The 14,388-nt window shown below is 37.0% G+C and overlaps 1 protein-coding gene across 11 annotated transcripts in view; it reads right to left on the reverse strand.

Annotated features, from left to right (window-relative positions):
- MAGI2 (membrane associated guanylate kinase, WW and PDZ domain containing 2) overlaps positions 1–14,388 on the reverse strand; it is a 719,843-nt gene that overhangs the window by 236,113 nt on the left and 469,342 nt on the right. For all 11 annotated transcript variants that reach the window (XM_042018455.1, XM_042018451.1, XM_042018449.1 and 8 more), the window contains 2 exons: positions 11,049–11,264; positions 2,857–3,070 (listed from right to left, as the gene is read on the reverse strand). In XM_042018455.1, the coding sequence (XP_041874389.1) occupies positions 2,857–3,070; positions 11,049–11,264 (430 nt within the window). The remainder of the gene's footprint in view (positions 1–2,856; positions 3,071–11,048; positions 11,265–14,388) is intronic.

Consider the following 14,388-nt stretch of genomic DNA (forward strand, 5'->3'; position numbering starts at 1 on the left):
AAAAGGGAAAGAAAGGAAGAAACAGATCAAGGCATGCTCTAAAATACAACCATCTTTTGAATCATTCAGTGTCTGGTAGAAGATAATTTTTTTCATCTTTGTAGTCCTTGAGGGTGAAGAAATTCCTTCTACTGTGCTTTACAAAATGCTAACTGAACCATTAATGATTAACAAATAAATAGTCCTGTCTATAGACAATTATCTCTCCCCTGATGAAGTCACTTCCTCTCTCACTGTAAATCTGCCACATTATTCTGATGGCAGTTTTGATAAGTGAGATCACACACGAATTTTAGAGGTTAGTTTGACGTGAATGAATGAAAATGCTGTCATGAAATCTAAGACCTTTGGGTGTACCTGCGACAACCCGGAACTTGAGATCATGTGCTGCTAGAAGGCTTTAGTGTTTAAAGGCACAATTCACAAGATCCTCAAATAAAGCAATAAAAGATGCTGCCTAGTCTGTCTTTTTTTCCCCACTCATTGTGATGTACACTTTAAAAATGTTTGTTTTTCATCTATTATTTAATAATCTAGTACAATCTTTACTACTGTTCAGGGAGATGTTGTTAGACAAATAGGTTTTTGTTGTCTTTTTATCTTTCCGTTTTTTTGTGAAAGCAAATGGAGTCTCTTCATGCCATTAACCAAAGTGACTTGTAAACAAAGAGGCAATTTAACAGCATCCCCACAGCATTACATTCCTACTTAACCCTGCAAAGGCTGTGCAATGTGAAAACTCAAATGATCAGTGAGTTGCACCTTTGCTAGGATTCTAGTAAATAATCTAGTGTTTTTACAAATGTATAATTGCACTTTTTTTGCGAATACATTGTTCAACAATACAATCCCAAAAGCAAGAAGTCCTTACAACAGCCCTTCTATCCAGTCTGCACCTCTGATTGATTCCTTTGCTTTGCATAACATTCATTTAGTGGAAGTGAATGATGAGCATTGTCAGAACAGCAGTGTAAACCAGAGCATTTCCAGGAAAGGAAGTAAGCTGTAACATCAAAGGAATTTGAGGAGTGCAATGGCTGCTCTGTAGAGCATCAGGGCTATTTGCATTCACTGTATTCGTTACAAAATATATATTTACTTTCTATTAAATTACCTCCTGCAGTATTTACTACTCTCACAGTTTGGTGTATTAGTGATCTACCCATCATCCCTTCCCCCAGCCCCCAAAGGTATCACAGGTTTTTGTTACAAGTAAAATAAAAGTGACATATAATTCAGTCTGCTTTCTTTCAGAGCATTCAATATGTGCAGAAAAATTAAATCTGGGAGTAAGGTAAGAAGGAAAAAAGGGTTTCAGCTAGCCCTGAGGTCACCCTAGTTCTACTCTGCTTGCTTGGGCAAAGTTATATTAATTATTCTTTTTCTAGAATAAGCATATTTTTGCCCTTTTCAGCAAAGACACTTATATTTTAATAGTTACTGCTATTTTCAGCCTTGTATATGCCAGAAGCTATAGCTGGTCATGCCAGTGTTCATTAAAAAGCCCCATGCACAAACTTTATTCTTAACATTTGTTTACACTTCATGTGATAGTCACAACATTTTACATTAAATACAGGACTTAAAGCAGAATTGACACCACGAAATGTTATTTTTACCTACTAATAATCAGAATAACAGATAATGCTCCAAACTGAGGCAATTCCACAAAGCAAACATAAATGCTACTTCTACCTCTGTAGTAGAGCTCTCCTGATGAAAATGTTGGTTTTTCCATTCTCTTTTTTCTTTTGTGGAACACAATGTTATGCCAACTCAGACATTTGCTGTGGTTTTTTTTTCTGGTAATGTATAATAATCACAGAATCATAGAATGTGCTGAGTTGGAAGGGATCCATCAAGATCATCAAGCCCAACTCCTGCCCCTATGCAGGACACTCCAATCACACCCTGTGCCTGAGAGCATTGTCCAAACCCTCTTAACTTTGTCAGGCCTGGTGCTGTGATCACTTTCCTGGGGAGCCTGTTTCAGTTCCCAACCACGCTCTGGGTGAAACACTTTTTCCTAATATCCAATCTAAACGTTCCCTTGACTCAGCTTCAGGCCATTTCCTTGAGTCCTGTCCCTGGTCACAAGAGTGAAGAAATCAGTGTCTACCCCTCCTCTTCCCCTTATGAGGAAGCTGCAGACTGCACTGAATTCTCCCTCCAGTCTCCTCTTCCTCAGGCTGAACAAACCAAGTGACCTCAGCTCCACTTCATAAGGCTTCCCCTCCAGACCCCTCACCATCCTTGTGGCCCTCCTTTGGATGCTCTCTAATAGCTTAATGAGAATACACAGAACGTTCATATCCATTACTTCAATGAGTTTACTAATTAGTAACAGGTATGTATAATCTACGAGCACGGAAAAGTTTCTACACATAACTAATTCTCCTTATAGTCCACTCATTTATTTTACTATTTCTATATATAGCATGGTCTCCCTCTACTGTTCACTAGCTAGTTTTTAGTCCACTCATTTTTCTTTCCTTTAACTGGCAAAAAGCGTCATGCTCTCCACCTCTGTTCACATAAGGAAGGAAAAAGCCAGCAATTGTGTTTCTTTCCCAGCAGAAAGCACCAGAAGAGCAGAAAGGCCTTGCTTTCAACAGAAGAAACAAAAGCTTTAATTCCTGCCATCAAAATCAGCAGGCCAGTTACCTATCTTAAAACCCAGCAGGCTTCCATCTAAATCACTAATGCAGGAGTTGCCACCAGCCCTCAGGAGCCCTGACAGCCAGAACATTCCTGCTGTTTTAATGAGGAGTGCAAAGCTGCACTTCACTGTACAAACCATTTCCCCGCCCAGTTAAATACAATACTGCTATTAAAAATAGAGGAAACAAGACTTACTCAATAAAGTAGACTTCCCCCTTTTCTGTATAAGCCATTTCCCAGTTATCAGGCAGTGGGCCCAAGTCATCATTCTCTTCAGGTTTAGTCTGTTTTGTTACATCCATATCCTCCTTTGTTTCTTCAGGCTGACCATATCCTGGTGCAGGACAAGGCTGGGTGGCAGATACCTCACCCGTGACAGCTGTACTCTTCTCTTCATGTTCACTTGATTCTACAAGAGAAGAAAAACTACAGGTTTTGGATATCCAAGTAATGGTGAAGAATTTACTGGGTGCAAGTTTCTGTGAAAGGCAAGTCAGAGAGAAAAGATTCTCTCTGAGAAAGAGAAAAATTCTGTTTGGTTTCCATAAGGGTCCCTCTGATGATGCATTTTATTTGAAACACAATGAAAGAAAATAAAGCAATAAAACCAAACTGAAACAAGAAACTAATAAAGAGTTCTGGCTCATTCTGTCTCAGGAGTCCTTCCAGACTAGCAGTAAACACTGAGCAGAAGGCAGCTTCATATCCAGCAGCTCTACTGTCTAATGTCTTAACTTTTCAAACTATACACACATAAAACAACTATCCTGCTGTTTTACCACAGACTACAGATCCTTTTCAAGTAAAAAAAAGTATATGCACCAATTGCTTTATCTGTATCCATCTATCGAAGAAACCAATGACATCCATGAACTCATAGCAATATATTAACCATATAGAAAGTGGTTTTCATTGCTGATACAACCTATAGGAAGCTTAGTTTCCCACAGCCAATGCCAAATGCTTCAACATGTCAACAATGTAGTCTACAGAAAAGTTCAAGAAGATGACAATTTATTAAATGATCTAACAGTGCACCCAGAGCACGTAACTATGCAGACACCTTTGTGAAACGTGTAGGAAGGTGGAAGACAACTTGGGTGAAACATTCTAATTAGTGATGCTTACAACAGCAAGAAAGAAGGGCAACAAAAAAGTAACAAAAACTGTCTATAAAGGTCCAGATTTTAATAAACTTACAGAATCAATAAATTTGATATTATGGCAAGCAATGGTAAGAGAGAAAAAGTTTAGGAGGACAAGTAAAGATTAAATAAACAATACTAAGAATGCAAGTACAAATTTTTCTAATTGAAAAGAAAAATAGTAAGCATAATCAAAGATAATTTTAATTAAGTCATGACTGTAATGATCTGTTACTTGAGACAGAATTGTACAAAATGTGAAAACTAGATTAAATCATTAAGGATGAACACAGAAAAACAACATGGGCATCTAAAAGCAAAACAGAACAGTCAGTCTAGAAAGTGGGAAACAGCCAGGACATTAGGGGTAAAAAGAAAACCTTCTGTAAGTGCAATAATAATAATACCAAAAGCAGACTCACTCTACTATTTGGGAAGGAAAGAAAGCTAATAGTTTATGATGCATAAGAACCCCAAGGCAATTAGTGCTCTTTTTGCCTCAGCCACTACTACAAAAAAAATCACCTGTGATTAAATGACTAACATAATTAACATCAGCAATAGGGCTAAAGAAGGTGGAGTGAGCAGAGAACAGATCAGGTGAAACTCAGATGAACCAGATGTTCTCAACTGGCAGAGCTGGATGAAATGGAACCTAGGGTACAGAGAGCACCACGTAAGCAGACACACGGCTAGTAATGGAAAAACCTTCTAGACTTCATGGGGAAAAGAAACTTGGAAAGGACAAACACAATCTTGGTTTCAGCAAAGTATCTATGATTTAGGTTTTTAGATAATTTTATATTCTTAATTTCTGAGTACCTATGTTCCCTTTGAAATGATTTGCTCAATTAGGCCTTTTTGTCCTTTTTGTAGAAAAAGAGGAGGAAGACCCGTGAAACTCTAACTGCACCATCTTTCTCTTTTTAATTCCTGGAAGGACTGGAAGTAACAATCAAACCACCTACATGTAAACTCTTAAGAGGTCACAAATATTTGTCAAGAATTTTTTCATGAAGAAATTGTGTCAAACTAATCTTTTGTTTCTTTACATGACATAGTAAAAGGTGCTGCTTCTTGGGGATAAATGGTAGATACAGCTTTCGTGATCTTAAAAAATACTTTTGACACTGACATGTACAACCCTTCAGAATACCATGAAAAAAATCACAAATTCAACCTTGAACACAGTTATGATCTACAGCTCTACATCCATGTGAAGCTCGTGTTGCTACATCTTAACTCATGCTTGAACTATGTGGAATTACAATCATTTTATGCTGTTTGGAAACATGAATCTATCTGTCTGTAGCATTTTCAAATATGTAAATATTCCTGCAAAGCAGAGAAGATATATGGTCTCCACTTACCCTGAGAACAGGACAATGTAATAATTGCTGATAAATTTTTGGGGTGTTTTGTTCTTATCTCTGCAAAGCAAAAGTCCTCATCTGTTTCAAGCATTATTAACAGGTCTGTGAGTTGTATTCCTGGGGCTGCCTGCAGCCTTGACCACATTTCTACCACAGGAAGGAAGACATACAGATGAAACTGAATATAAGGCATAAGGTCACATGGCAGATTCATTTGGGGCACAGGTGCATCACACACAATGACTATTGATCAGCCAGTTGGTCTGACAGAGTGCAGATGGGGTGACACTACTGTGTCCTGGGATTTTACCAGGATATCTCTAATATGTGTTCTCCCTCAAGATCTTATTTTCAACAGGTCTGAAGAGGTCAGATTCGTGATTTTCAATAACAATATTAACAAATCCCAGCCATCATGATGACAGAAAAAAAAAGTGAAAATTTAGCCCTGAGGATTAGAAGAAATATTGAGCTTTTCTAACACAGAGATTGCTATCAAAATACAGCAGGGAAAAAAAGAACCTGATGTTTATATTAAGCAACTTAAAATATAATTATTTTAAAGCCAATCTCATGAATAATTAATTATTGGATCATTACCTTTTAATAGGTTACTTTCATAATGGAGAAGACATTATGATGACTAAAACCCAAGCAATTAAGATGGAATTGCCTAATGCCATTTAATAACTGTAATCTTTACACAGTGGACATCCTAGTCACACTTATCTGAAAGCTCTATGGTGTCATCTCACCTTCTGTTATATGCAGCTATCATTCCTATACTCCATGTAAGGTAGATATTCACCTCACTGGTTTTCTTTCTTCTAATAGATATCCATCTATAATTTTTGATTTGATAAAAAACCCCCAAACAACAAAAAATTGACTTCTGGTTAAAAACTAGCAGCATCTTGAATGTACAAACAAAATTTGCAACGTGACAGTATTGCATGGTGAGTACAACTATTTTCCTTTGGAATATGTGATGTAAAAAAGAGCCTAAAATTGTACCACAACATTAGCCCGTAAGTATTTTTGTCACTAAAAAACCCCAATCAATTGAAATTGAAATAGCCTACTAGAGCTTCTGTCTCACTACAAAACAGATTAGATGGTTCAGTCTTCAAAATCAGATTAACACAGTTTCTCAAGAGTGTCCTGAGAAGTGACAGAATAGACACCAGTAAAGCACCAGCAAACTATTGCATATGTGGAATACAAAGTTCTTTGAGAACAAGATAATGTGTATGTTAAAATAACTATCTTTAAATACCCCAACTCTGTCATACCCAGCTTCAAATACCAGCAGTTAAAATATTACTGATATATGTTGATATGACACATTCTTTATAATTTTGTAGTCGATATGGTGACCATTTAAAAAAACCCCGGCAAACTAGTAGTTATGCTGTCATAGTCTCAGCATTTTTCATCAATGCTGTTGCTTGCACTTTAAATTTTTCTATTATTTACAGTCTAATTCTTGAAATTGGCCATCTAAATATGTAAAAGGACCTTGTCACTTTATTCATTTATTTTAATGCTGCAGATTACTCATGTAGAGAAGTTCGAAAACTTATTCTCTTCATTTGAAAGTACCAACTCATATAACCTTAGGAATATCAGCAGAAAAAAAAAAATTAAATAGTAATTTATGGGGTGGTTTTAACAGTTCTGAATAATATTTCACATCTTTATACCCTTGTTGTATCAAATGGCTGATTTCTTAAACTCTGTACAGGAAAGAGTCCATCCTTTTTAAACAACTGTTGGATACAATAGTAGTTTAACTCATGTTTGCCTGTATACGTGTATGTACTTTCTTGTGAAGACACCACTTTGCAGCCTTGGAGCTGTTCCCTTTCCCACAGAGCTGGAGCCATATTCAGGGCTTGGTGCTTTTGTATGGAGGCACTGCTCCCTCTGACTCCTGACACAGTGAAAACCAGGAGCTGAACCTGGGCAAGGAAAGCAGGAGTCATGGAGACTGGGTGAGCACAGGGCATTCTGTGGGTCACAGGATGTGACCTAGCTGTGGTAAATTGAGTATAAAGAACACACCAAGAAAAATCAATGGATATCAACTTTTGTATGTTTTAAAATCTCATGGCTCTCAGAAGCTATGTATGTTGTTTTCATGCCTCTGGCTGTCTTTGCTGTGCAATAACAAAACAATAAACTCAGCATGTTGCCTGGGACTAGTGCACCTTGCATGGTGGTTGACAGCATTGGGACTCTGGTCTTCTGTTCACTCTTAAGGTCTGGAATGATAATTTTGAAACTTGATGTCATATCTTACCCCTCAATTAATTTGAGCCTGACAGAACTTTATTCTCTGGGTGCAACTTATCATTGCTCAAGTACTGTCAGAATAATGCACATACATAAGCATGCCTTCAATGTTAAAGTGATTCTTCAGGAGTTCGGATGATGAACACTTCATCAGTCAGCAGTGGGAAGCAAATGTGACTTGACCAACAGTGTCAAGTACTGATGCTGGTTGTGAAGGAGACCGACTCAATTCTTTGCAGACATAAACAGGGACAGCAGTAAAAACTGAATGTCTGACAAGTTTTGGGTTACAATTTGATCAAGTATCTTTTTACCTATTTAGTCAATGCATCAGTTTTGCAGAAATCCTTAATTTCAACACAGTGTCCATTAGGAAAGTTTTCTCAGGTGCCATATGTCTCGCCCAGTAATGCAGACAATTGCACTAAGTGTAAGAAACTGAATACTAAGTCTAATCTTACCCATTTTAACAGTTAATCTATAGATTATGTCTCTCATATGTTTCTTGGAAAATAGCAAGATTCTTCATTTAAATTTAGCCATTTAAGCTCTTCTGTATCTGTAGGCTGAATTAATAATTCTAAATTGTAGACGTGATCCCTAAAATGTGTATCTATGTTCTCTTACTCTTTGGAATTCTTCTTATTTTATAGTAAGAGAGCAGAGACAAATAGCTCAAACAAAAAAGTAAGGCATTTAGGCATATAACTTACTAAAACTGGATGAGACAAATCCCATCTCCCAAATCATACTATTTTGTCCTGAGAGAACTTGATCCAGGATGAAGGACTGAGAATGCTCCATCCTAAAATGGCCAAAAGCCCCATCCCAAAGCACTGAGAAGGATTCCTGGTGGCTTCTGGGCTGAGGACAGGTGACAAAAATCAGAAAGAATAAACACATTGAGCAGACAATTATGATCACTTTGTCCATATACAACTGTCTCAGAGAAATCTGATGGACACGAAGAAAGGCATACGGAAGGTATTAATGAAAAATTGCTGAAGCTCAACACTTGCACAGATTATGCCAACAGACACTGAAAAGTTGCCTGAAAATTCAGACCAAAAGCACAAAGATCTCTGTAACCACAGATATCACTTAATCGGTCTGATAAGGATGGGTTCTTTTCTTCAGATTCATCTTAGATCTGTTGTTATTTCAAACTAGTAGTCCTATGTGTTAGAGCAGTCCTTTGAGTTGACAGGCTTGGATATGCAGTTAATAAGCCATTAAATTGCTGAGCATCTATAAAAAATGAATCAATGTTTCAGATGTCCCAAGAGTCTTATAATTAATAAAAGCCTCCTCCTGGAAGTGAAGTATTTAAAATAGAACACACTTTCTAAAAGAATTGGCAATAACAAATGTCCTACCTTTGCTGATTCTTTATAAAAACTAAAATGCTCTCACCACCAAGAGTTTAAAAATAAATAAATTAATTAATATATTCTGGTTTTCCTGATTGTTTAAAGACACAAACTACAAATGCACTGACATTTTAGAAGTGACTAAGCCTCTGTCAGCTCGCAGAGAAAATGACTGCAGTAACAGGGTCTGTGGGAGCCACACTGCCCAACAAAGGCAACACAGCATGTATGTACAGAGCTGCTTTGCTACAATCCCCAAAGTCCTCAATCAGTGTAACTGAACAACAAAACCCTGCTTATGAAACCATGAGAGCCAACACAGGCACTGCTTGTTCTGCTGGCCACACTGACAGGAATTACTCTGGGGGGAAGAGGAGGGGGAAGATGGGGGGGCTGTCTTACACCCATGCTCATGTATTTCATTTTGTTACACAGCACATGCCAGTGCCTGCTTCTTGGGTGCTGCCTAGTCATTGTTCACATGGAATTTGCCTGGGAGAAGCAAATTATAGGTGTAGAATTCAAGGAAAAAGACAGGTAAATATTGGCTCTTGATCCACTTGGAGCTGAAACATATATTGTCCTGGAAATTGCTCCTCAGCAATGGTCTGTTATGTGGCACATTTTGAATAACTACAAAGAATGGTATTTCTAATGATTTCTACAATACACATCAGAGACCAAATCCTGCCTTTGCCTCTTTCACTGTGGAAGTATCCTGGCAACAGCGGCAGTGCTGATGTTTTATGTAAGGATCTCTGGGCTTCATCCTTTCCTGCTTAGCTGTGTAGGAAAGGCACGAAGTGCCAGAGCAACGCCAACAGATGCAATCTGTGTGGAAGGGATGAGCAAGGCTCGTCCAGCATGTGATGGCAGTGGCCAGGGAACAATACTGCAGCCCTTTGGAGAGCCAAGGGGAAGAACCACACCCACTCTCACCCCACTGCTCCTGTACACCTCTTGCAGAAAAGGATGGATTCTGCACAGGAATTTTCCCTTATATGTAATGTTAGGCAACAGCTAAAGAAAAATATGAGCAAAATCATACTGGATGGGAAGATATCAAATTCGATATGCTTTGTAATGAAGCAGGAATTAGAAAGGTATATATAGACTCTGCAGTATGAAAATCCTTCTACAGAGCATAGAGGATTAGGTAATAGATATACTTTGTTTCACAGTAATGTATACATTTAGAGAACTTGCAATATTTCATTTTATCTTCTCATCCATATAATTGTCACTATAGACTTCTACTTCAGTGATCTGTTTCTGAATTTCTAAGTTTACCAAAAGGATTCACAGCATTATTTCTCAGAAAGACATAAAAAGCTGAATTCTTAAATTTTCTATACGAACAACAACAAAATCATTTCTTAAATTCTATTTCAGGATAAGAAGTATTAAGATCTGTAAAGTATTGTCTTGCTGAAAGGTTGAGGGGGAAGCTGATTACCTGCTTCAGAAAAGGCTGGAGTGCTCTCGCTAAAGATACCAGTCTACATGGACTCCCTTTTTTTCTGAAGCACTGTGATCCAAGGAATAAAACAACAATTGTCTTTTAGGACTAGACATCTGAAACCCTTATCAGCTTTATGCAGGCTCTGAAACATTCCTGAAAACAGGTCCTCCAGATAGTACTGCCAGCTAAGTTTCAGTGGCACTGCCACAACTTTATTAATGTGGTGACTTTAGACTCCCACAATATTGCTAACTCTTTATAACAATTCACAAAAGTTCATTTCATAAATGCTGAACAATCTTGTGAGTGTCACCATTTGAGAACAAGAAGGCTTGAAACACAGAAACTACTCATCTGACCGAATTGCAGTTCTCTAGACTTCCTCTATAGTCAACGGAGAGGAACAGGCACTTGTGATTGATTTCCTAACCTAGAAATCTAAACCAGGTCACAATCCATACTCAGAAAGAAGGTGTTTTTCTCCTTGGTCTATACATATGGTTCAAAGGGACTAGTTCAGAGACAGAAATCTTTACAGTAGCTGAGGTAAGTGAGATGACTCCCCAAAATACAGATTAAGTAATTTTTTTTAGGCTTCAGAGAAATCCTAATATTCAGGATTCCTGCCTTTCACTCTTGCAAGAACATCCTTACCTGAACATGCATATTCTCACTGCAGAAGGAGGTAACTGAGAACTCTGAATAACAGAAACTCACTGCAAAGTAAGAAGGAAGAACAGACCTGGTGTTACTGTCACGTCATTTCCATTGACCACAGGTCTTTCTTCCTCTTCTTCCTCTGGTGGTTCAATGCCTGTCTTCTCCATATTGCTCACAGACTTATTCCTTTTACGTTTGCCTTCAGCCCCGGGAGTGGCACCTGGGAGGATCTGGTCTGTCACATTTAACAGCAACGGAGCCGGTTCTGCTGGAGGCTTCGGAGTGCCGTAATAGTTGTCTGCAAAGAAAAGAAAAGGAATAACACATAAGATTGCAGAAATACACAGGCTGCTGCTGCTTCTTTTGTCTTAGATTAATGGATGTGTGAGGTAGGATCTGGCTCACCAGCTAATATAAAGAATAGTTCAAAATGTTTTCTGTGAAACTGAATATTTACCTTTCATGAAATGGCAATTAATTTTCTTAGTGGTATCACAAGTGATCCAATTATGCTCACAAACATGTATTTTATTAACAATTTTTGAAACTATAACAGGTTAAGTTTACATTTCTCTCATCCAAAAACCTGACAAATAGGCAGCATACCAGAGCTGTTCTCTTATTTCAAACCATTAGTTAGGACAAATTAGTTTTGCAACATTTATGCCACAAAACAAGAGTTTCTTAAGGATCAAAATCATTATAAGAATATTGATTATTTATTATGTTATGTAATTTTCACTCCCTCAAATTATCTCACCTGCTTAGAAAGTAAATAATCATCCAATGATTCAGAGATTTGCAGTTTTCAGCAACACTCACTATCTTGTTTTTCATAGTTGTCAAATTTTTGCTATTCACAAAATCAAAACTTGAATAGTTAATGTTAATATATTTTCAAAGAAAGTTGAAACCTTATGCTTTAGGTCTTAAGATTATCTCCAAGTACTAAGGAATTCTGAGAAGACTCAAGGTGGCTGGCAGATTACCCTCTAGTTGTTTCTCATGAAATTTCTGGCAACTTCCTCTGAGTCATCTACTTTCTGTCAAAAGGATTATTAGATTAGATGGACCATGGCTCCATCTTATCTATCAATATCTGTATGTTTGAATTTCCAGCACATCTGATCTCAAAATTGGTGTCTTACTGATACAGCAAATTTATCATAAAAACATAGCTAAAAATAGGAACAGTAATATAATTAAATAATATTTTTAAAATCATGTGCTTTCTAGAAAGAAACATAGTAATATAAGACATAAAGATGAAAACATGCTATTTATGCAGTTATCCTTTTTTCATCTGTAAGCTGCACTGAAGTGCAATGAACATGATATTTTACAAGTAGATTTACAGCAGTCATTATGGGAAACTAAAAATACTGTCCAGGTCTAAGAAACCTCCCCCTCCCACCTCTCCCCCTCCCCGCACCTGTGTAAGGATATCAAGCTGATGAAAATATTTGTAGACCTTATGACCATTTTTTAATTTCTTGTCCCACATTTATGACTTCTGTATGATCAAACAGCAGTAGCAACTGACAAAATTTTCATAACCATATACAGGCATGACAAAAATAAATGCATATGTTATACATGCACAGTAAACTATCATAAAATACATATTGCAGGCAGAGCAAAAATTACTACTGGCAGTTGTACTCCTGTCTATTTCCAAGGATTTACAATGTTCAGCCACATGACCACCTCAATACAGGTAAGTAACTGAAAAGCCTTGCAACTACTGAATACTCAATGAAATTTTCACAGCAGTGTAGCAAAAAAATATTAATAACAGATGTTTCTGTAATTGCAATACACAGTAAAAATGTACTGCGTTAAATGACACTCACAGTCGCTCTGGGCTTAGGGATGTTTGAATGAAACTTTGACTCACTACAGATTTTCTTTGGATTTTGTGAAATGGCAGCAGGTTTAACCCAGAGCCCCAGTAGGGCAGTGAGCTGTGGCTCTATAGGGGTGACTGTGGGACCTCTCTCTGACTGCTGGAGTTAGAGCAGGGGAGCAGGATTTGGGGTCTAAGGGGGAAAAAGGAAATCTACATTGATCCACTCACAAAACTGTACCTCCAAAAAATGTCAAAATCAGATCTGGTCACAGTCAAATTTCTAAGATCTGACAGTAGGGGCTATTTTGAGAGTATCTGAAAACCAACAGTGCTCACTTGGAAATCTACTTGTGTATTGCTCTAAGATCATGTTACCTTTATTGGTGAGATTGCATGTCTGAAATTACACATATTTTGAAAAAAGGATTACTCAATTAAAAAAACTCCCCAGCCTAAGCCATTTTACCAGTCTCAATCAGTGCCTCAGAGGCCTCAAGCTTCACAAAACTTGTCAAATATGCACTGATTTCCATTGATTCCATAAATATCAGCAGATATATCCCAGGCATATAGTACCAGTGTGACACAAACTGTGAAACTAAAAGTGCAGTACCCTGACTTTTTTTGCTTTGTTTCTAGTTTTGTCATTGTCATACAAAATTGAGTGCAGTAGTAATTAGCAGTAATGCTAACATCCTGAATAGTAGATGAGGTGTTTTAACTGAAGGATACTCTCATGTTATTTTAAAATATTGGACACTTTTTCACTTTGACTGACTGTATGCATTAGTGAGAGACAGATAAAATGCACTAAAAAAAAAAATCAGTGAATATCACATATATATAAATATAAGAAAAAATGCACATGTAAGATCAGGAGCCAAAGAGGATTTAACTAATTTAATTTCAAACTAGAAATGCTGTATAATTTCCAACTTCTGTCCTCTAATGTAACACTTTATGTGCTTTATGATCCAATAACCATTAATTTAAAAGTGAGTTTTACATTATTAATTACCACCTACCTTTTGATTTATACCTTTAATTCAAAAATATGCAAAAACACTGCAAATAAAAATAAGAAACTATACACATATATACAATCAGTGTTCACAAAATAATTAGTTAAACTCCAATGGAAAAAATATATAGGATGAGAGATCCAGTAATTTCAATGAAGGAGCTATGCTCCATTAGAGAAAAATTAGAATCAATGTAAACTGTATCTTTTATCAAGAAGAGGTTCTCAGTGTCTTAAAATTCCTTATTTAAGAGTTAGGACATTAGAGCTAATGGGAGACTCTCATAAAACCTTGGCAAATGTCATATCTAGGCAAAATATAGAGACTAAATATTTAAAAACAGTAACTTTTGTTGCCATGAAGTTTGGAAAATCTCTGATGTTTTTCATCTTCCCTGAGCAAGGCCAGGGCTGGTTCAACAGGTTATTGTTGAAACACAAATCATAAGGTACTGAAATTTATTTTCCTGTAGGTACAAAAGGAACACCAAATAAATAATTTCAACTGTACTTAATTTTTAAAAAGGAATTATTAAAAAAAAGAAAAAAAAA

The sequence above is a fragment of the Corvus kubaryi genome, unplaced genomic scaffold (assembly GCF_017639235.1).
Source record: "Corvus kubaryi isolate FWS band 111438036 unplaced genomic scaffold, C.kubaryi_AGA036_p1.0 137, whole genome shotgun sequence".
NCBI classification, from domain to species: Eukaryota; Metazoa; Chordata; class Aves; order Passeriformes; family Corvidae; genus Corvus; species Corvus kubaryi.